The sequence below is a fragment of the Mixophyes fleayi genome, chromosome 4 (genome assembly GCF_038048845.1).
Source record: "Mixophyes fleayi isolate aMixFle1 chromosome 4, aMixFle1.hap1, whole genome shotgun sequence".
In the NCBI taxonomy this organism is placed as follows: domain Eukaryota; kingdom Metazoa; phylum Chordata; class Amphibia; order Anura; family Limnodynastidae; genus Mixophyes; species Mixophyes fleayi.
Window position 1 is genome coordinate 310,910,738 of NC_134405.1, and position 23,083 is coordinate 310,933,820.

The 23,083-nt window shown below is 44.1% G+C and overlaps 1 protein-coding gene across 1 annotated transcript in view; it reads left to right on the forward strand.

The window, feature by feature from the left end:
- The window catches only part of RNF213 (ring finger protein 213), a 180,465-nt gene that overhangs the window by 11,379 nt on the left and 146,003 nt on the right, over window positions 1-23,083 (forward strand). The window contains exons 3-6 of the mRNA XM_075210035.1: window positions 7,065-7,228; window positions 9,583-10,728; window positions 19,541-19,647; window positions 22,795-22,944. Coding sequence (XP_075066136.1) covers window positions 7,065-7,228; window positions 9,583-10,728; window positions 19,541-19,647; window positions 22,795-22,944 — 1,567 coding nt within the window. The remainder of the gene's footprint in view (window positions 1-7,064; window positions 7,229-9,582; window positions 10,729-19,540; window positions 19,648-22,794; window positions 22,945-23,083) is intronic.

A 23,083-nucleotide genomic window follows, 5' to 3' on the forward strand; every position in this document is an offset into this window, starting at 1 on the left:
TAGAAAGTTTTAAAAAGATGTTATCGGCATCATCTTCAGCTTAATCCTCACCCTCATCAGTGTGTACGTCATCATCACAGACTATCAATTCATCGCCGCTTGAATCCGCCATTAGAGAACAGTCAGTGCTTGGATGTCTTGGATGGTGAAGGCCTTCCTCGTGGAAGATGTAGTTCATTTTTATAAACATCATTTTCTCCACATTTTTGGGAAGTAACCTTCTACGGCGATCACTGAATAAGTTCCCTGCTGTGCTGAAAACTCGTTCAGAGTACACACTGGAGGGTGGGCAGCTTAGGTATTGCAAAGCAAGTTTGTACATGGGTTTCCAAATGGCCTGCTTTTCTTCCCAGTAAGGAAAGGGACTGTCTGACATTTCCATATCAACTACCTCTTGAAAGTAATCCTCCACCATCCTTTGCATGTTTATACTCATATTGGATGGAGTTATGGGCAAAGTGACACATTTTTTTGAAAAATCCTTCAAACCAGCCCAGATGTTAAATTGTTCTCGTCTGCCCCCTGTCTTCCCTGCTTCTTTTTTGGAAATTTAATTTTTTACGAGCAACAGCTTGAGAAAGTGAAGGAGGACACGTCGTCAAGCCGAGGCCCAGTTCAGCGGCCAACTTGCTGAGCAATAGCTCCTTGCAAAAGTTCACATCTCGCTCATTTACAAGTAAAGACTCAATGTAGGTTTTAAACCTTGGATCAAGCACAGTGGCCAAAACGTACTGATCCGAGTTCAAGATCTTAATAACTCGAGGATCATTGTGAAGCGAATTAAGTACTTGATCGACAAGGCCAACATACTTTGCTGAATTGCTTGCTTTCAGCTCCTCCTTCATTTTCTCAAGCTGCTTTTCCAATAGTCTAATTAAAGGAATGACTTGGCTCAAACTAGCAGAGTCTGCACTGACCTCACATGTCACAACTTCAAATGGTTTCAGCACCTTGCACAGCACTGAAAGGATTCCCCACTGTGCAAGAGTGAAATACATCCCCCCTCCTTTCCCAATGTCATGACTTGTGCAATATGCTTGGATGGCTTTGCGCTGTTCCTCCATCCTCTGAAGCATGTATAGGGTGGAATTCCACCGAGTTACCACCTCTTGCTTAAGTTGGTGGCAGGGCAAGTTAAACTGCTCTTGGAGCTGCTGTAATCTCCTACATGCTGTAGCTGAATGCCTGAAATGGCCTGAAATTTTACGGGCCACTGAAAGCATCTCCTGCACCTCACGGTTATTTCGTAGGAAGCTCTGCACCACCAAGTTGATGGTGTGAGCAAAACAGGGAATATGTTGGAAATCACCCAGCTGTAATGCTCGCACTATATTGTTGGCGTTATCTGAAATGACATACCCTGAGGAGAGTCCGAGTGGTATAAGCCATGCATCAATCACATCTCTCAGTTTGCGTAACAAATTGTCAGCCGTATGCCTGTTAGTGAAGCCGGTGATACAAAGAGTGGCCTGCCTGTGACAAATGTTACGTAGTGGTGTACATGCTGCTGCTGTTCCTGCTGGTGAAGGTGAATGACCAACCCAGTGGGCTGTCACAGTCATATAGTCTTTGGTTTGGCCACTTCCACTTGTCCACATATCTGTGGTTAAGTGAACAGTGGGCAGAATGGCATTTTTCAGCGCAATCTCTACATTTTTACACACTTTTTGGTATAGTTGTGGAATAGCTTTACGGGAGAAATGGTGTCGCGATGGAATTCTGTAACGCGGACACAAAACCTCAATTAACTGTGAAAAACCAGCTGCGTTTATTGTGGAGATTGGACGCAGATCTAACACTAACATTGCAGCCATGGCGTCTGTGATTCGCTTGGCGACTGGGTGACTGCTGTCATATTTGCTTCCCCTCGCAAATGATTGTTTCACAGTTAATTGCTGAAATGTAGGACTGCTCATTTTCTTGACCTGCCTCTGGGATGACGATTCACCCCCAGCAACAGCAGCAGCAGGACTAACGCTTTCTTCAGAGGAATCAATAATAGTGCCGGAGTCATCCAGCCTTAAGTGGGATGCCGGGCTAACTCAGAGCGCTACTGAGGATATTGATGAGGATGGTGTGGTGGGTGTATTTTGTAGCCGTCGGTATGTCGGTGAGCGGAGGGTCTTAGCTGATGAGGGAGTGCTTGTATTCTTTTGGGAAGAACTTTCAGCTTTTCCCAACACTTTGCCATGAACTCTCGTTAAATGGCGTAACATAGACGAGGTTCCAAGATGGTTAAGGTCCCTCCCTCGACTGACTGTGGCTTGACATACACTACAAATGGCTATACAATTGTTGTCTGGATTTGGGTAGAAATAATTCCACACATAAGAAGTGGATTTTTTTGTTTTATGCCCAGGCATGACAATGGCCTTTTTCTTGTCACGTGCCAGAACTGCTGCTACTGGTGCAGGACTTACACAAACAACCTCATCCTCATCAACATCCTCATTAGCGCCCTCGTCGCCTACACAAATCTCCCCCTCATCCTCTTCTAATTCCAAAGTGGCATCCTCAATTTGGGTATCACCGGCTACACTCGGGCTATTAAGGCACACATCAGCAGAATGCTCACAATTAGACATCCCACTGTTGGATGGACTCTCCACAGGGATTGTTGTCATTTGTGAATCAGAGCAAATATTCTCCTGTAATGCCTCACTGTTATCTTGCAGCTCGGCTTTGACGCGTAACAGTAGTTGTGCACCAATTGTAGGCTGGGTAACTTTTTGGGATCTGCCACTAATAGCCAAAGGTGAAGGCCTCATTCTCTCTTTGCCACTGCGTGTGTAGAATGGCATGCTTGCAATTTTTTTTTTATCGTCACTTAACTTTTGCTCAGTTACACTTCTTTTTCGCTTCAATACAGTAAATTTTTTTTGGGTTTTTGTTTTTTGCACTAATTTGAAAACACTCTGTTGTTTGACATCTCCTTGGCCAGATGACGTACTGGGAACACTAACATCAGGACTGGTGACAGAACCTGGTTGCTCATTCAGATCATATGTGGACTGCTTTGAATCCATTCTGAGCGCAAACCACTGGGGAGTGCTAAAAATTATTTAGTAGATACTGCTGACAGATATGACTTTTGACAGCCAGAAATATTAATGCACAATTAGGGAGGACACCCCAAAAGCACTGAGGAGTGCTAAAAATTATTTAGTAGATACTGCTGACAGATATGACTTTTGACAGCCAGAAATATTTATGCACAATTATGGGGGACACCCAAAAAGCGCTGGGGAGTGCCAAATATGAAGAAAAAATAATAAACCTCTATCCTCCTCTCTGCACTAGCGATTTTGGTTAGAGCAATTGCAAGAACAATATTGTATTCTCTGTCCCTGCTCTAATTAGCCTATGACTACACCCTGCTCTCTCCCTCTGTCAAATGGCGATGGATTGCTGTGGAGGCGTGTATTTATAAAGTTGAAGTATCGCGAGAACCGAGCCCCGAGATCCGACGACGTCACAATGACGTTCGGCCTTGATTTGGATTCGGAATGGGCGGGAGAGTACCGAGCTGCTCAGCTCGGTACTCGGATACCCAAAGTTCGGGTGGGTTCGGTTCTCGGAGAACCGGACCCGCCCATCTCTACCTTAAACCCAGTTGTGGGTGCACTATTGCGCATAAGTCAAAGATAATAATAGTAATAGTGTTAGAAATTGTGTGTGTGCACTGCGATCACTGGTTCCTCCACTTAGTATTCTAGAATTAAGATTATACTTATCTGTCCGTAGTTGTGTTTGCTACTTGTAGGAGGTTGGCATGCTTGTGTTGTGCATAGGGAGATTCGAATCCTAGACAGTGTATGAGTTGTCTGAGAGGAAGTAGGCAGTTTCAGGTGTGAAGAGCTAGGGGGTGTGAGATAGAGTAACCTGAGTTCGCTTTAGGTTATGAATAGCCTTAAGTGAAAAGAGCTAACTGGGCTACTGATTGGCTGCTACTGTGGCCCCTCCACTGAACCACCAGAAACAGAGAACTAATTTGCACCACTGCGCTCTGGGGCCTGTGAAATAGCTGCCAGTTTCCCCGTCTCTCACTGGGCCCCCTTAAGTGCACTTTATCATAAACATTTTTAGATACATTTTAAACATTTATATGTTAATAGAAAGGCTCACTTTGCCAATATTAGTAATTACCCCTCCCCCGTTGGATGGTTTAATCGGCAACAGATATGCCTGAAGCATGGCAAAGAGAAGGAGGGACAGTTTTGACACAGCAGATTTTGTTCAATAATTGTATGTTAATCACAATTCAGTTGGGCATTAGAGTTGGGCTTTTAATATTAATATTACATTGTTCAAAACTGCATGATAGGTACACATCTTCTATTGACTAACCATTTACACTGGACCAGGGACTCATTGACTGTTTTCATTAAACCACGTGACCATGTGGTGGTATGCAAGTGGACTGGATTATGGACTTTTCATTCAGATCCAGTCTGAGGATGTACAGTAATGTCCCAATCGCTGGTGATTGGTCTATTCCTAAAGCACCTGAGTGAGACAGCGCCTATCTATATTGTTGTTATTTGTGCGTCATTGTGATGTATAAGCTTAAGAACGAAAAGATTTTGTACCAGAAAAATACACTGTTTCCTCTTGGACCTAATAAAGGCTTTTACATGTTTTTTTAAGATATACATACATGTTTCTAAACTTTATATAAAGGGCCACTAATGGTATTGCTGAGATAACTACTGAGGCATAGACTTATTTCAGTTTTTTGGACGTTGTCATGGAAGTGGGCTGCACACATAGGCAAACCTAGATAAGTATAGAAAGGATGAATACAAAACGTAGCTTACGCACCTTCAAAAAAAATTATTTATCAGATTTTTCATCCCGTTAGAGCTACAACTTATTCTTGTAAATTAACTTAAAAATAATATCTTCTACAAGAACTGAATAACATCCAAACATATTGTCCAAAATGTTAGGAGCCAGGGCCAAAAGTTAGGGACCAGTGATATTGTAATAAAAAATTGCGAGCCATAAACATTGGCAGTGTTTATGTGTAAGATTGTAAACCAGCCTGTGTTCTGATTATACCCACCTATGTCTCTACAAAAGCCTTACACACAAGACTATGAGCCCCGCAAAAGTATCGGCCCAGCCCGCATGCTACCGCAAAAGCATCAGCCCAGCCCGCATGCTACCGCAAAAGCATCAGCCCAGCCCGCATGCTACCGCAAAAGCATCAGCCCAGCCCGCATGCTACCGCAAAAGCATCAGCCCAGCCCGCATGCTACCGCAAAAGCATCAGCCCAGCCCGCATGCTACCGCAAAAGCATCAGCCCAGCCCGCATGCTACCGCAAAAGCATCAGCCCAGCCCGCATGCTACCGCAAAAGCATCAGCCCAGCCCGCATGCTACCGCAAAAGCATCAGCCCAGCCCGCATGCTACCGCAAAAGCATCAGCCCAGCCCGCATGCTACCGCAAAAGCATCAGCCCAGCCCGCTATCGCAAAAGCATCAGCCCAGCCCGCAAGCTACCGCAAAAAACCCATTCAGCCATCCACCTCCTCCCATGCGCGTATCCAAGACTTCGCCCGCGCTGCCCCCCTCCCCTGGAACAAGCTCCCTCCCTCCATCAGAACTTCCTCTAATCTGTCCAGTTTCAAACGGGCTTTAAAAACCCACCTTTCTTAAAGCCTTCCAGTCTCCCACTTGACTTCCTACCTTTTCTTCTGCCTCTTCCCCTTCATTCCCCTTCCCTTATCCTCCGTTCCTCCTTCTCTTCCTCTCTCCCCCGTGTCACTCTGTCTGTCTACCCCACCCCTTAGATTGTACGCTCCTCTGAGCAGGGTCATCTCTCCTCCTGTCTTCACCTCTTTTAACTCTGCTCTCCAGCTACCTAGCCCTCCTCCTCGAGGACCCTTTCCCCCCCCCCCCCCCACCCCCCATCCCCTCTCTCTCCCTCCTCTCCCCTCTGGGGATTTCCCTGTCATCCGTGCCCTCCCTCTTGGGCTTCGTCGTATGCGGACCTTCCCCTCTCCCCTCCCCCCCGCCCTAGCTGTGCTTTGAGCTCACTGAATTACTGTGCTCATTGTTTACTGTTCTGTGCTGTCTCACCTCGTATTGTAATTTTGTTTGTCCTTGTATGGTGCTACGGACACCTAGTGGCGCCCTATAAATAAAAATTTATAATAATAATAATCCAGTATGCCCACAAAAGAGATCGTTACACCAGCCTTTGTCCCAAGAAAGGATTATACGAGCCGATGTGAACCCACCTGAAAGTGTGTAAGTGTACACACCCACCTGTGTGAATCCCCCACAAATGAGCATTATACCAACCACTGCATATAGCCACAAAATACCATTACACCATAGATGTCTCTTTAAATGTGACAAGCCTGTTCCCCACTGGATACTTCCCTACGCAAGTGTAACTGGTTCTTGCACTTGAGTACTTTCAGAGCTAGCACTGAGCATTGTAAACCAGTATTACTGTGACCAAAGTCACTTTTGCTCATCTAGAAAAGCTCTAGTGAAAGTACACACCATGGAGGCTTCATCTGATCGCCAGGTTGTATTGTTTCTCCACTATAGTGACTGGAATTTGTCTATCCCTTAACTAAAGCAAAGTATTCATACATGTGGAAGTAATCGGTGTTTGTTTCACACTGACCTACACAATCAGTTTTGTAATAATCCCAGGCTCACATGACTGGTAGACGTAATGATCAGCTCTCTTAAAGAGGGTGGTCCTGCTCGTTTATATACGGAGAGCAAATAAGATGATAAAATGTATGTAAAAGTGTGATACTTAAACAGGTAAAGGAAACTAACCGGGCTTACATAAAGGCAGTGATTAAAGCTGTGTAATGGACTTCACAAATGTTTATTTTGAATTAACCAGTGCTGTCCTATACCTTACAACATTTGGAAACACAAAAGAAAATGGAACAAAATAAACCTCACCAAATGTCTTATACAAAAGGCTATGTGTGTCTATTTTCATTGTTTTATATAAGATCATTTACATTATGTACATCAAAAATACATTTTTCATGTTGATATATTTGCTATGTAATTATCACCCTCTACAGAGGATGGAAATGAAAACCCAACTTCTCTAATTGACACCGAATTGGAGCCTGGAAAAGAGCTGATTGCAAATGAAACCAAAACAGCTGAAAGCGGCGAGCAAGTAATGGTAGCGGATGAGCCACAGTCATTGAAGGTTACCAGTCCACCAAGTAAGCGACGAAAGGTACGTGATTTTATTTTTACCTTTTAAAAGAAAGTAAAAAAAACAAAGGATTACAGTCGGCAGTCAAAATCAAATTTTCCATGTCTATATTTCGGATTCCCCTCCCAACACCCACTGTTCTTGCTGCAGAACTTGAATTCACCACCAGCTGCAGGAAACATATAATCTAAAAACTACATTACCTGTCATGCCCAGCTGCTCTCCGCATCAAATGGTCACTGGTACAGGCACGCAGAAGCGATCAGCAGGGAGGACATGTACACTGTTAATCTGCTTTTCGCTCTCATCCACTGGGGGACTCTGGACCATGGGGTATGGAGCCTTCTTCAGGACATGGGCACTTTAAATAATTCTAGCAATGAAATGCTCCTCCCTCTTATACCTCCTCATGCTGCAGGGAAGCCAGTTTTTTTAGAGTGCCCTCAGGACAGGGTGTTTTTTTTTTTTTTTTGCTGGGCTGACTCGGCAGACTGTTTCATTTATTTTTATTTGAATTTTTAAGGGCAGGCAGTCTTGTGAGCTGGGAAGAAGTGTCATGTAGGCACAGCCTACCGCCAGGGCTCCACTCTGGAAGCTGGGTCAGGTGGGGTCACCTCATTAAAGGTAGGCCCACACTAGCCACAATCGCAGCACAGGGGGGCTATTATCCAGGATGCTGGCTGCTGATGTGCTGGGCCTTGGGTGGAGGTGTAAAATAAGACCCCTGCACCGTATCATTCACCTCCTCCCTGACTGATTACAGCTGTGTTCTAAAGATCAGTCTAAACCAGTCACTTAATCTGCTATTTTCCTTATCATGGGGATAAAGGGTGGTATATGACTGAGTCCTGGGGGAGGGGAAGGTTCAGGCCTTCCGATAAACATTCTAGAATTAAGAGCGATGCTAAACATTCTAGCTCGGGGTTACCTTCTGTCACGGGAAAATCCCATACAGATTCAATTAGACAATGCCATCGCAGTGACATACATCACCGTCGGGAATATACAAATAACTCTATTGCAATAGGTTACTGGTTCCCTATAATGGCGATGCTTCCCACACCCTAAAAAGATCAAACAGGAAGGAGTCCAGGTGCAGTTGTGGTACCAGAGTGGCGAAGCCAGTCATGGCAGAGATTAGCACAGCTGGCTTTAATGGTGTAATTGGTGAGCATCTTGTGGTTGGCGCAGCATGGGGCTTTGGCCGAGCAGTTTGGTCGGGCAGCCACGTGGGGCTCCATACATACCTTTACAAGTCTAAGGACGTTGGGTTTGGATATAGGGTGCTGCACACTACCACTTTGTGAGTGTACCCACCTGAAGGGAGTTGCTCCTGGTCCAGTCTCCTCCAGTGGATGATAGAGAAAATAAGATTTTATATTTGCGTTAATTCTTTTTCTCTCAGTCCATGGGGGACACTGAGCATCCACCCAATTACGCTCCAGTTAAACTGGGAAGAAGTGTGCCAAAGTTAAATGTTTCTTTTTCAGGGATGAAGTTGTTTCTCTCTTTTATTGTTTGTTTCTAGTTCTGTCCTGTGGGGCTTGGTTATTAAAATAACTGACTTCCCTGCAGGATGGAGAGGTATAAGAGGCAGGGCCGGTGCTAGGGTCCATGGCGCCCTAGGCATTTTTAAAAAAGCGGCGCATCTTACCTTGTCTCACCACCGCCGCCTCTCTGCTCCGTCTCCTCCCCTCCACTCACTGACACTAGTAAGTGGAGGGGAGAAGACGGAGCAGAGAGGCGGCGGTGGTGACAAAATAGCCTCTCCCCCCCCCCCCCCCCGCCTCCCCGTGCATCTGAATGCTGTGCGGCGGCCGTGACAGCTATGGTCAGCGGTCGCTGCACAGTTTTAAAGTCCACCAGAGCCCGGCGCCCTAGGCAAGTGCCTAACCTTGCCTAATGGGAGCACCGGGCCTGATAAGAGGGAGGAGCTTTTAATAAGTATAAAATCTCATTTTGCTGGTATGAATCAGACATGCAGTGGGCTAGCAAGAATAATTTACGCTTAAAAAAATAAATAAATGAAAACGGAATAAGAACAGACACATGATTCCAAGATGGCTGTCAACATTGCTAGATATTGCATGGCCCCCTTCCCCATTCATTTTAATTTTCTTATTTTTTTTAATATCATTAATATTTTAAGCATACAGATATTAATGACTAAACCCAAGATTATCACTCCATTTAGTTTGAGGAGATCTGGATAACTTTCACTATTGGGGTAAGGAAGTGAACCACTGATCTTGTGGACTTATTATAGAGAACATATTGCGAGTTCCTGAAGTAGAAATTAAGATTAAAATGTTCCCCTCCTTTTGGTACCTTATTTCTCTTTTACTGATTTGACTCTGAGCATAATTATCTTACAGAAAAGAAACCGGAAGAAAAAAAAAAGGAAGGGCACCAATGTTGACTTTGAATCGGTAACATCATCTATATCTCTTCCCTCCTCTTTGGACTGCAACAATGATGATGAAAATGAATGTAAGAGTATTGAAGATTCTAGTGTTGGAGAAAATTCACCATCTTCATCGCCAGTGCCAAAAGATAGTTCAGCTGCCATTTTACCGACTGAATTTGGCAACGGTAACTCAGTGCCACAAGGTTTATATCTTGTTCCAAATGAAAAGACTCCTATCCAACCGACAAAAGAATTACAGGGACTTGAAGAAACAAGACAGCACGAAGATGCTATTGTGAGCAAAGTGGAATGTGCAGAAAACAAAGGCAGGAATCAAGAACAAAAGCCCAAGTATGAAAAGCTTTTTGGCAACTTGGTGCAAAGTGATAAACATGAGACTGCTAATCAAGTTATTTCAGGAAGCACAATTATCTTCAATGAATCAAAACAAAGGGAAAGTCAAGATAAGCAAAACCAGAATCATCTGTCTGCCAAAGAAAAGCTTGAAAGTGAGACTAGCAGCACTAGTAACGTAGAAGATGATGCAACAAAAAATAAACAAGATTCTGGAAATAAGGAGATTATTATTGAGAATGTCGGTGAAGAAAAAGCCAACTTATCAAGTGGATCTGAAGCCAATCTTCCAAATGAAAGTGACATTTCCAGTGACCGTAATAAAGACAACAGTAATTACAAAACTAAAGAAAATCAAAATGACCAGGACAGAGGACAGAAAACTTCTAATGAAGTAACTAATGTTGGAACTGACTCACAACTACAAAATGAACTTGAAAATAAAAATGACATAGAGATCAACACTGATGAGAATAATAAAAACAGCACTAATACAAACACATCTAATCTGGCTTCAGGAAAGAAGATCAAAAACCAGAAACCAAAACAGGATAATAATAAAGCAACTGTAAATGAACCTAAAACGGAGCCACAAGATAAAAATGAGAAGAAAACTGGTCAAAGTAGTAAGGACAATCCTTCAAACTCCTCTGGTAATTTGACCCATGAAAACAACAAAATGGAAGGGGAAAAAAACAGAAAGAATGAAAGTAAAAAACAACAACAAAATGAAGACTCTAACAAGAATTTGGAGTCTGAGGTGAATAAAAAATCAGGTTGTGTACAATACTGTTCATTATGTAATAATCTGTGAATGAGATTTACTTGGGGATTACACCACCTACTATCACACAACTGTCATGACACCTCATGCATGAGGAACAATTTTACAATTTGTTATTTTAGAGTAAAACATACCCTGAAACAGAATAGAAACATTGCAAGCCATCTTTTTGCTTTGTACCCTATGCCATTTTCTAGAATCCTTAGACATGGGTAAATGCAGCTGCTTATATTTTTGTGAAGTCATATGCCTGTTTCGTACAGCTGTGTCCGCTTTTACAATCCCTTTGTCATGGGAGGAGGTTATCTGATATGGGGGGGTCAGGACACTTCTTACTAGTCACAGTGTTTAGCCTTAGGCTAGGTACACACTGGAGGTTTTTCAGCCGATTATCGGGCCAATCACCCGATAAACGACCACTCGGCCACATATCGATTAGTGTGTATCAGAGCTTAGACTTGGAATTCTAGCGCTCGGGGCGAGAAAGACAAATGCCGCCCCCGGCACCCTAAATTTTAACCAAATTAACCTAAAATTTTCCTAAATTGCGCCCCCCTTCAGCGTTGCGCCCTGGGCGGTCGCCCCTGTTGTACAGCACTAGTTATGGCCCTGGTGTGTATAATCACACGATGAACGACCACTCAGCCACATATCAGTTAGGGTGTATAATCACACTATGAACGACAATAGTTATAAAGTGTCGATTGTCGTTTCATTTAGTTGGTCGTACTGTTTAATAATCTCATTCCAATCACCTTCCGATCATGTAGTGTATTTGCACTCGCGATCACGATCTCCATAGAGTTTACAGAGCCATGATCTTTTCAGCCGATGCCGGCAATGGACATGTCCTGGTGACCAAATGTAGAGAGTGCTGTAAATGGAATAGTTACTTTGTTCGACTAAATATTTTGTTTCCGAGTCACAGAAGTTAACAAAATTCATTATGTTATGTGGATAGCTTTAACAAGCCAGTTTTAATTAGTGACAGGAAGGAACGAATGAATGAGTGACTATTGTGCTATCATTCTCTAAATGACTATAGGACCAGATGAAGAGCACAGATCTGAAGGTAAATCTGTCTAGTGTGGATGCATGAGTCTCCCGACTGGTTAGACCTTCAGTTGTTAGTCAAATTGTTGTGGATAACAACTTGGTTGGAAAAAATTTGTGTGTACCTATAGCCTTAGTCTACAGCCAAGGGCATAAACTAGATTTTGTTTCACAGTTGGGATAGTGTAAAGAACCACAAGGGGTAGTTTCCTTCAGGAGCTCCGGTTTCCTCCCACACTCCAAAAACATTCTGGTAGGTTAATTGGCTACTATTAAATTGCCCTTAGTCTCTCTCGATCTGTGTGTTTGGGGATTTAGATTGTAAGCTCCAATGGGGCAGCGACTGATGTGAATGAGTACTTTGTGCAGCGCTGCGGAATTAGTGGCGCTAAATAAATAGATGATGATGAAGGGGTGAAGACATTTTGAGAAGCACAATCAGTTTAGAGAGTGACCGCAGAGCTTTTTTTGCTGTAAGAAAAGACCTGGGGGTAAATATATCATACCCCGGTTTCTTCAACTCTTGCGAGTTCGGCGTCTTCGCAGCTTAAATTTAAAGCGGCGCTGCCTTGTAAAGGGAAACTGGCTCTAAATTGCAATATAAAAATTAAGCTGCTCAGAATTTTTGTTCACATGCAAAAGCAGCCAGTACTTTCTCTGCATGCAAAAAATAAGATTTTTACTCACCGTAAAATCAATTTCTCTTACTCCATTGGGGGATACTGCGAGACATTGGGGTATAGTAGTGGGTGTGAAGTTTAGGCACTTATCAACTTCTTTTATCTCTACTCTCCTCCCCTACTATGCCCTGAAGGACAAAGAATAGAAACATACAAATTCACATAACAGACTATTTACAGAGCAAGGGAGGGTGCGCAGTGTCCCCCATTGGAGTACGAGAAATTGATTTTACGGTGAGTAAAAATCTTCTTTTCTCTTTCCTGCCATTGGGGGACACTGCGAGATATTAGGGACATATCAAAGCTGCCCCTAAGGGAGGGAATGCTCTGGAACAGCTGCGCGTAGTACTCTACGCCCAATGCTTGCATCTGAGGATGCGAAGCCCTGCAACCTGTAAAACTTAGCGAATGTATGGAGAGATGACCATGTGGCCACCTTACATAGCTGCTCGACCAAAGCCCCATGGCACGCCGTCCATGAAGCTCCAACCACCCTGGTAGAGTGAGCCCTTAGCGAATCCAGGATAGCCAGAGATGCTCAGACATTGGCCAGTCTGATGGTGGAGGGGATCCACCGAGCAATAGCCTGTTTGGATGCCGGCCAACCCCCGCTTCTGCACATTGTATATGATAAAGAGATCCTTGGTCCTGCGGACTGTGTCGACATAGTACCGAAGGGCCCAGACCACCGCAAGTCGTCCTTAGAGGTGGAAGACGGAGCAGAGGGGGAAGAAACAGGAGGCCGGAACACCGGCACCATGATCTCCTGATTCAGGTGGAACCTGGAGACAACCTTTGGAACAAAGGAGGGCTTGGTGCGAAGAACCGCTCTATCTTCGTGAAAAACAAGGAAGGGGGAGGTGCAGCAGAGCACTGCTAACTCCGACACTTTCCAAGCTGATGAGAAGAGGAAAACTGTCTTCCAAGTGAGGTGGTGTAACTCCGCCGTTGGAAGGGGTTCAAATGGCGGATGGCTGAGCGCCCGGAGCTCCAGATTGAGGCCCCAGCACTCTACTGGATGAGTGAAAGGGAGCTGAACATGAAGAACTCCCTGCAGAAAAGTCTGGTCCTCGCTGAGAGCCGCAAGTTTGCTCTAGAAATATAGAGAGAGCGCCGAGACCTGGACCTTAAGGGACCCCAGCCGGAGTCCATTATCTAAGCCGACCTGCAGGAAGGTCAACAGTCTAGGCAGGCTAATCCTGGAAGTATTGGAACCCTGTGACTAGCACGAAAGTATGTACATTCTCCAGACTCTGTGACATATGGCCGAGGAGGACGATTTCCTGGCCTTGATCATAGTGTCAATAACCCGTTTGGAGAACCCTTTGGCTTTGAAGACTAGGGTCTCAATTGCCACGCTGTCAAAGCCAGATGATCTAAATCGTGGCAGAGAAGGGGGCCCTAAGCGAGGAGATCTTGGCGCATTGGTAGGTTGAACAGCGTGCCTGTTGTCCGCTTCAGAATGTCTGAGAACCATACCCTCCAAGGCCAATGAGGGGCAACTACGATTGGTGGATCCGCTTTCTTTTTGGCTTCTTTAGTACCTGTGAGAGCATGGGTATTTGGGGAAACGGGTACACCAGTCGGAACTGCCATGGGGTTGACATGGCATCTGTTGCGTGTGCTAGAGGATCCCGAGACTTGGAGCAGTACAGGGGGACCTGGTGATTCAGCCTGGAGGCCATGAGGTCGATCTCTGGCATGCCCCAGCGTTCTGCTAGGAGGGCAAAAACCACCTTGCAGAGGAACCACTCGCCTGGATGAACCCTCTGCCTGCTGAGGAAGTCTGCTTCCCAATTGTCTACGCCTGGGATGTACACGGACGATACCTGGGGTACGTGGTGCTCCGCCCATATCATGATCTTGGCCGTTTCTTGCATGGCCCCCGCTCTGCGAGTCCCCCCTTGGTGGTTTATGTATGCCACGGCTGTGGCATTGTCTGATTGGATTTGAAGAGGCTTCCCTGCTAGAAACCTCTGTGCCCTTGTTAATTTCATGTGAACCGCCCTGAGTTCTAGGATATTGATCGAAAGTGTAGCTGCCTGGGGAGACCAGAGTCCCTGAAATTTTAGGGACCCTGTTAACCCTCCCCAGCCTGACAGACTTGCGTTTGTGGTCATTAAGGTCCAGAGGCCCGTCTGGAGGGTCGGACCTTTGGCTAGATTCTGCGTGGACAACCACCACACTAGGGATAAGCGAGTTGGTTTCGACAGGTGAATAATCTGCCTGTCTAGATGATCCTGACCACTTCCGGAGGATTTATTGCTGGAGAGGGCGGGAATGGAACTTAGCGAACGGCACGGTCTCGAATACTGAAACCATGGTCCCCAGAAGCTTCATGCTGCTGAGAAGGGATACATGTGGTTGGGCGAACAAGGTCCTGGTCCTGCGCTGGATGGCGGTGACCTTGGCCTGTGGTAGGTAGACTCTCTGGGTCACTGTGTCGAACACAAAGCCCAGGAAGCGCATTCGCTGAGCTCGAATGAGGGAGGATTTCGGTAAGTTAAGAATCCACTCGTGGGCTTCCAGGAACCGCATGGAGGTACGGATATGGCGAGATAAGAGTTCTGCCTATGAAGCCTTCAAGAGGCGATCGTCCAGATAGGGGACTATTGTGACTCCCTTCTGTCTCAGAATTCCCTCCATTGTGGCCATGAGCTTGGTGAACACTCGTGGAGCAGAAGCTAGGCCGAAAGGTAGGGCCCTGAACAAAGTGGGAAGCCCCTCCTGCGAAGCGGAGAAGGCAGTGATGCCGTTCCCATATGGGAACATGCAGGTAGGCATCCTTGATGTCGATAGATGCTAGGAACTGCAATGACCGTCCAAAGGGACTCCATCTTGATTCTCTGGGTAATTACCTGCTTGTTTAGGGACTGCAGGTCGTAAGGATCCATCCTGCTTTGGCACTAGGAAGAGACTGGAATGGAACACCTGAACTCTTTCCTGCGCTGGAACGGGGACTTTGACACTGGCAATCAGCAACTTTACAATGGCTTTCTGAAGTGCCTGGAGCCTCAGGGGATAGGGGGTCGAGAAGAACCGCGGTGGCTGGTCTAGGTCTATGTTGTAGCCCTGCGACCCTCCCGTGTCCAAACGTCTGCGGTGGCTGCCCACCACTGGCGTTGGAAGCGAAGGAGACGTGCCCCCACCACAGATTCTTGGGTGGGGAGTTCACGCTGTTGGCTTATCATTTGGCCTCGAGGCTCCGGGCCTAGGTGCGCCTCTGTCTCTGCTATGCCCTGCCCTGGGTGCAGGTGACTGACCTCTCGGTGGACCGCCTTGGCCCAGAGAGAGAGCAAAAGGGCCGAAAGCGTCCCTACGTGGTGTGTGAGATCCCATGGGGAGAACGTTCCTTTTACCCCCCCCGTGTCCACCTCAATGACCTTTTCTAGCTCTGTCCCGAACAGAGTGGCCCCATCAAATGGCAAAATTTCTAGGGCTCTTTTAGAATCGGCATCCGTGGTCTACGAGCGTAGCCATAAGATACACCGGGATGCAATGATAAGTTCGCCGATCCTAGCATTGACGGACACCGCATCCATGGCTGCCTGCCCTACATAATCAGAGGTCTCCTGGATATGTTCGGCCAAGGAGAGGAGTTCAGTGCGCAGAGTGTTGTTCTGGATGCCTGTGACTAACTCCTCCGCCCATAGCTGGACAGCTTTGTTGGCCCAGGCCACCGCCATGGTGGGTCTGAACATGCTACCTGATGCTATGTAGGCAGAACGGAGTGCGTGATCACACTTTTTGTCTGTGGGGTCCCTGAGAGACACTCGCTCCTGGGTGGCGATCACCGAGGAGGAGGACAAGCGGGCAGCAGGAGTGTCAACCCAGGGAGGAGCCTCCCATTTAATCAAATCTTTTGCCGGGAGGGGATAAAGTGCTTTAAATCTGCACGGCATCAAGAACTGTTTATTTTGCCTAAACCAAGCGTCGGCTACCATCTCTACCATCTGAGGTGATGGTGGGAAGGCCGCCACCTGGGCTTTGGTTCTTTTGAACAAGGTGAACCCCGAGGGGGCTGAGGGTTAAGGGTCCGGGAACCCTAAGGTATGTCTGATACCCAAAATAAGATTATCTACATTATTGGACGAGGCAGAATCTATTGTGCTAACCGAGTCCTCTTCCTGTGTATCCAGCTCTATTCCTTCCTCCTCATCTGAGTAATGATCTGAATCCGGATCGTGGCCTTGGTCCGCATCTGGAATGACTCTCTTGGCCCTGTGGGTTACCGAGAGCAGGTGCTCTTCACTCTGAGCTGATTGGCTTTGGGGGAATGAACCTGCGTCCTCTATTGGAAATGAGTGTGTGTTTGCAGGAGTGGGTTCAAGTACCTCTGTGGCCTGCAACATCATACTGAGTTTTTCCATGGCTGAGGCTTGATCCAGAGTGGCTCTTCCATGACTGCTTGTTCTTGTGCACGATGCTCCTGAGTTCCAGCTTCACAAGCGGTGCAAAGGGCATCTTGGTTATGCTGTCTAACAGATAATTTTGTGTTACACTTGGCACAAGTATAAAACACTGCAGACACCCCAGAGGATCCCTTACTTTTGGTGGTCCCCTTTTCAGACAGAGGAGAAGAGGCAGAGGAGCTTAACGATGTGTGAGTCCCAATATGGTGATCTCCGTGCAGGAACAGGAAGAGGGGGGTGGAAGTAAGTTTCTTCTCCGGATACGCCCCCAAAATGGCCGCCTCTTCGTGAAGTCGATCAGCGCATACTTATAGTATGGCTTTCGGCGCCTATCGCGAACACACAATGTGATATTGTGCCCAGGTAGCGTGTGTGCTGTCCCCTTCACTGACTGCACCACCTCCAGTTGAGAGCGGTGCACACTAGACCTCCGATGCTCGATGTCTAGGGGAAGGGGTCTTGCCGGCATGTCCGTCGGCGGGAGACGGATCCCTGCATCCACCCCCCGCCATATCTAGCACTGTGCCCCAGTCTCTATTTTAAAGGTATTCCTACGTGGGGCACCTAGTGCGCTAATGGCCAAAATGACTAACAGCTATCTAGGGCTAATGCTCGTCTGTAGGGGATGAACTGCCGGCAAGAGGTGCAGGGTAAGTGAGCAACAGCAGCTGCTTACCTTTCGCAGGGACTCGGAGTGAAGGAAGCCGCCAGGCTGATCACCCCTCTGGGTCCTAGGATCAATCCCTGCGTGGCACCTTTAAAAAAAATGTAAAATAAAAACGTCAATAATGTAAACTAAACTGGGTATAGGCAGGAGCCTATACCAAAGTGTCCTAACTCCTAAGGCACTTAAAAAAAACTGAGGTATCCAGAAGGAGGAGGGGAGAGTAGAGATCAAAGAAGGTGATAAGTGCCTAAACTCCACACCCACTTCTATACTCCAATGTCTCGCAGTGTCCCCCAATGGCAGGAAAGAGAAAATGTATTTTTAGTCCCCCTGCAACATAGTTTGTCCAAATCTGCTTCTAACGCTAAATCAGGCCCTCTATGAGGTGACGATTATTGGGAGTTGGCCATGACTTTCAATGGAATACCTTATTCATCATCTAAGTGAGAGCTTATATGTGCTCAGTTAAACCAGTGTTAATAAAATATTAAAAATGCTCCAATAAGCAGGCGAAAGAGAAAAAGCTATAACTAATTAGGAATAGGTCGTGAGGTGCAAAAGTGATACCACACAGTATTTTCACATTTCCTTATGTCAGCATGAACCATCCAATGGTACACTGCAAAATATGGCACAAAACAACTGCTCAGACGTATGTGGGGAAATGGGGGTCTGCAGCAATGTATGCATCTTAAGCTCAAATGTGTGTATTGTGCAAAAAAGGATGTCCTGAATCTTTTGCCTTTTTACAGGTTTGTAAATCACCCTCTATTTAGAAGTGGAACAAAGACATAGTTTAAAGGGACAACATTGTGTATGCTTGATATGTATATTAAAGCACAGTTAATAATAGGGTATAGCTTTCTGTAGACACTGTACAAAGTGTAATTTATTACTGTTTTTTATGTAGGTCATGCTAGTGTTGCAGTTTTATCTCTGTAGCTTTCCTTCTTCAGGTTGGTTGATATTTTTCAATGTGCTTTACAGCAACAGGTATGTGAGTTATTGCTAATTATTGTACATAAACTTAAGACAAAGTCACATGGAAAACCGTGGAGTTCTAAAGTGAGAATAAACTGAGATACGGTCATTTGGTTTAATATGGAAGTGAATGGGAAAAGCTGTTCCCATGTGATATGATGTTGATTCCACAATAGAAATGCAAGTGGTTAGTTGCAAAATTCTTATGATGTGACAGGAACCTTGTTCTTCATTCGCTTTTAATTTATGCTGAGTGAGCATATTTCAGCATTTCCTCTCTGAACACTAATATTGTGTCATTCTAAAACACCTGTGTGACCTTGTCTTTAGAAGTCTGAGCCAGGCAACCTGAGCGAATATAAAAACATGACAAGGTGTAACTTGCTGTGAGTCTCTTTTGCTGAGAAACAGTGGACTTTGATGCTCTGCTGTTTCAAAATCAAAAACATAAACTTAACAGTGAATATTGAATTAGTGAATATTCACTACGTCTAAGAGCATAAAACATTAGTTTTCATAATGGTGTCCATTTAAATATACCAGAATAAGAGACAGATGTTTTTAGACCAATATATTTTAATATAACAGTGCAGGCAGCTGTTTTGTGGGCTGAATCAAAATTGTGGAAATGCAGCTTTCACTTAACCAGGAACCAAGGATATCACTGAGGCAGCATCAATGAGGAGCCAATTTGCTGGCCTCTTTGAATCTTGTCTTTTTATGTAGACAGGTTGAACTGGAAATTTAGAAGTGGCGGTTGGAAAAATGTAATGGGAACGTAAATGAATGGAATGTGATAGCTTTACAATGAAGGCAGTAGGAGAAGTGGCGGTATGGCATACCACGTATACACCCACACTTCCACCACTGTGTGTGTGTATAGATCTATATATATATCTGGAAAGATGTTTGCTTTGAGAGATTCAGAAATGCTTTACACCGTGTTAAGAAGCAAATACAATTTTTGTTTTCCCATTTACTAATCTTTGTAATAGATGGAAACATTAAGGAAACGTAAGGAGAATCAACAAGATGGAGATGGAAAAAAGGCTTCAAATAAAAAAGTGGCAGATAATGCAAATAATCAAGAACAAGTTGTAAGGTATGTTAAAAGCAAAAGAAAAATACTCAAAATAATCAATGGTCATGTGGACCTGTAATATTCACATAAAACCAGGTGCATCATGAAAAAGGGGGTTGCCAAGTTCAGTTTCTTAGCTTTTGCCCCGATTCTTTGGCAAAACTGTTGTGTACCACCATTTGTGTAATTTATGTATGTTTTTTTTTGTTTTTTTTTATTGTAGCTTTCTTTTTAATTTTCATATGTATATCTCATTGGCATTTTCTAATTTAGCTCTTTGTACCTTTTCATATTCCTTTTAACCTGTGTGAATATACCAAAGGGTTTCATCCTGGCAGTGACATGTAGGGAATTAATTAGTACCATGAATATCTAAAGCACCAGCATATACTGCCATATGCTAATAATGTTGCTTTTCTTGATGCAAAAGTCTAAATTAGTGGTTTCCACTATGCAGATAGATGTAATAATTTGAGTGTTAATATATATGTTTTCAGGTGCTCACGATTTTACGATTTAACAGCAGAATGACTAGACACAACTGTATAGGTCTGACATGAAATAAAGTCAAGCCTTAGCAGTGAGACTTTCCCCAGATTGAAAAACATTGGATGGAGCCAACATGTGGCTCACTAGCTGCTGTGGAACTATAAGCACCAGCATGCCTTTACCCGGGTGTGCCACACATTGCTTACTCCTTGTTTGCATAGAGCATGTTGAGAAATTGAAAAACTTAACACGCGAATGGGGAATGTTTACACAAATCTAGACTAGAACCCTGCAAATACACTCAGAACTAAGGAGGAAATCGCAAGGCTTAGGGTCACATGACAAGGGGCAATGAAATTATCCGCAAAGTAGACAAAATAAACAAATCACATTTTTAACCACTGTAAGGTACTGAAGCATTAGTTATGTGTGTGTGTGTGTATGTATATATATATATATATATATATATATATATATATATATATATCTAATGCTTCATTACTTTACAGTGGCTAAAAATGTGATTTGTATTAGTCACTGGAAGAAGGCTAGATGACAGAGGTATGTATCCCAGGCTTCCACCATTGTGTACGTTAAAACACCAGGGAGAATGTGTAGATGTGAGGGTAAAGCTTCCCACAGGGTATTTCCCTGGACTAACAAAACATGTTAAGGGTCCATGGTGTTATGTATGGAGAAAGAGAAGGGTGGGCTCCATACATAAGGCCCAGTCCGGGTCTTCTGGCCTGCCAGTCTTTAAATAGACTGATCAAGAGATGCACCTGTGAGGTGCCTGTGAAAAAGGAGCTAGTATGTGCAATCGGTGTCTCAGACCTAGGGAGGAGGCGAGTTGCCTCCTGAGACACTTTGCTGTGGTGAGCAATAATATGTTGACTGTGTGTATGGACACAAGGTCCAACACCTGAGTGAGGGTCTTGCTAAAATGTATTAGCTAGTAGCCAGACAGCTAGGATTTTGTCTGTTTTGTTTGCAAGCTGGTGAATAAACTAGCTGTTGCTTTTAACCTGAAACCTCTGGACTTGTGTGGTTTACTGCTGCTGTTTGTCGCCATCCTCCCCCAGGAGATGGTACCTATTCGCCTGATGGTGTCACAAAATATATAGATATAGATATATCTCTATATCTATTATATTATATTAAACCCTTTATTTGGAGAGGAAACAACCAGGACAGAAGAAAAATATCCAACATAATAAACAATGTAACATGAGTATGAGATGCTTCTTCTTAATTTAGGTTTTTATAAAAGAAGGTGGGGGGTGAACAGAGGGGGAAAAGTGAGAACAGAGAAGGTAGAACAGTCGGAGGAAAAGGGTGTGTGGGTGGGGGTGAAACAGAAACTGAGAGCACAGAAACTATTGTCCTTGGGAATCAAACAGTAAATACATGAAAGGGGAGGGACGACTACTACGCTTGGGAACAGACATCAACACAGACATAAGGCTTGCCCAAAGAGCAAAAAAAAATATTTTTAAAATGCATAGTCCACAAACTACACCCAAGTATTTTCCAGGAAGAAAATATATTACCCTGATTTAAATATACTTGCAGTTAGGTAATATGGAAATATATACCAAGTACAGTTGCAGATTATGTCAACTATGATATTTGTACACATAGTGCATGCAGTGACTTTTATAGGTGAGGCTTTCTTTTCTGTTAATAATGCTGGTAACTAGTCTAAGGCACTGTGAAATAGTTTTATTTAGGTCTTATCTATCTATTTCACATTGTTACGCTTAAAAATATGCAATTGATACTTGGTTTAACTTAAAAGTAACAAAAATGTTAAGATTGGTATGATCAATGTATAAGGGGATAAGGGGGTTAACCTAGGAGTAGTGGGTTATAAGACTTAAAATTATTTTACTCCTTTGTGTCAATTTTATTAATTGGCTTGTACTTGCCTTTCTGCAGCTTTTGCTACGTACATTACTTTTAGTTCTAGTTTCCTTCTGTTCCTTTTGGCCATGTTCTTTTATGAGCTACAAAATTTGTCTATTTCACTGTCCTGAAGTACAATGCAGATGTCATATCCAAGGCCTATGGAAATGTACAACTCTGCCTGTATATATAAAGTTATAGATGAAAATCAGAGCAGGAAACTAGAAACGAAAAAGGCGAAAGTTACAGGAGAGCACATAGAAACCAAAAAGTGTAAAGCTATCCGAAACTGTAGCCCCCCTTTTTTTTTAAAAAAAAAACCCCCAAAAAACATTTTTTAACAATGCAGTCAATAAAAGAAACATATTTTAAATGTATTTGTTATTTTAAATTGGGGTGCAGCAAAGTCCCGGTAAATTTCTGCTCTGCTTCCACGTCTACTACAGTGAATGGGAACAAGGTTTAAATAACACCTAACTTGCAAATTGGGGCATCTTCGTTTTTTTTTCTTTTAAACCATTGTTATTCTAATTGAACACTTTTAATTTTGAGGTCTTTGCAAACCACCTCAGTTGACTTGTCCTTGAGCTGATAAAATGAGACAAAAATGTGACAGGGGGGATGTACAAACAAACTGGTGCTGTTTCAATATCCCAAGTGCTAATAAACATTTTTTTTTTAACCCGCTGTCTGAAATTGTACCATTGAACTGATATCTAAATGTGGGGTTGATTTGAGGTACTCAACTTCTTCTTACTTTTTTGAATTTTGCAGGAAACTGGATCCAGCAAATCAGATTACAGTTTATTTCCATGTAATTGTGTCCAAGGATTTTGGTGTGAAAGAAGATCAAGTTGTTGTGAAAGCTGGAGAAATAGATGGGTATAAGGAGTGGAATAATGTTTGTTCTATGCACTGCATAGAGTAAGTTATTATCATTATTATGTATTTATTTATAATGCACCACTAAAATCTGCAGTGCCACACAGTGGGGGATGTAGAGCATATTAAAAAGTAGTATGAGTACTAACAGGCAATATACAGGACTTTGATAAATGGAAGA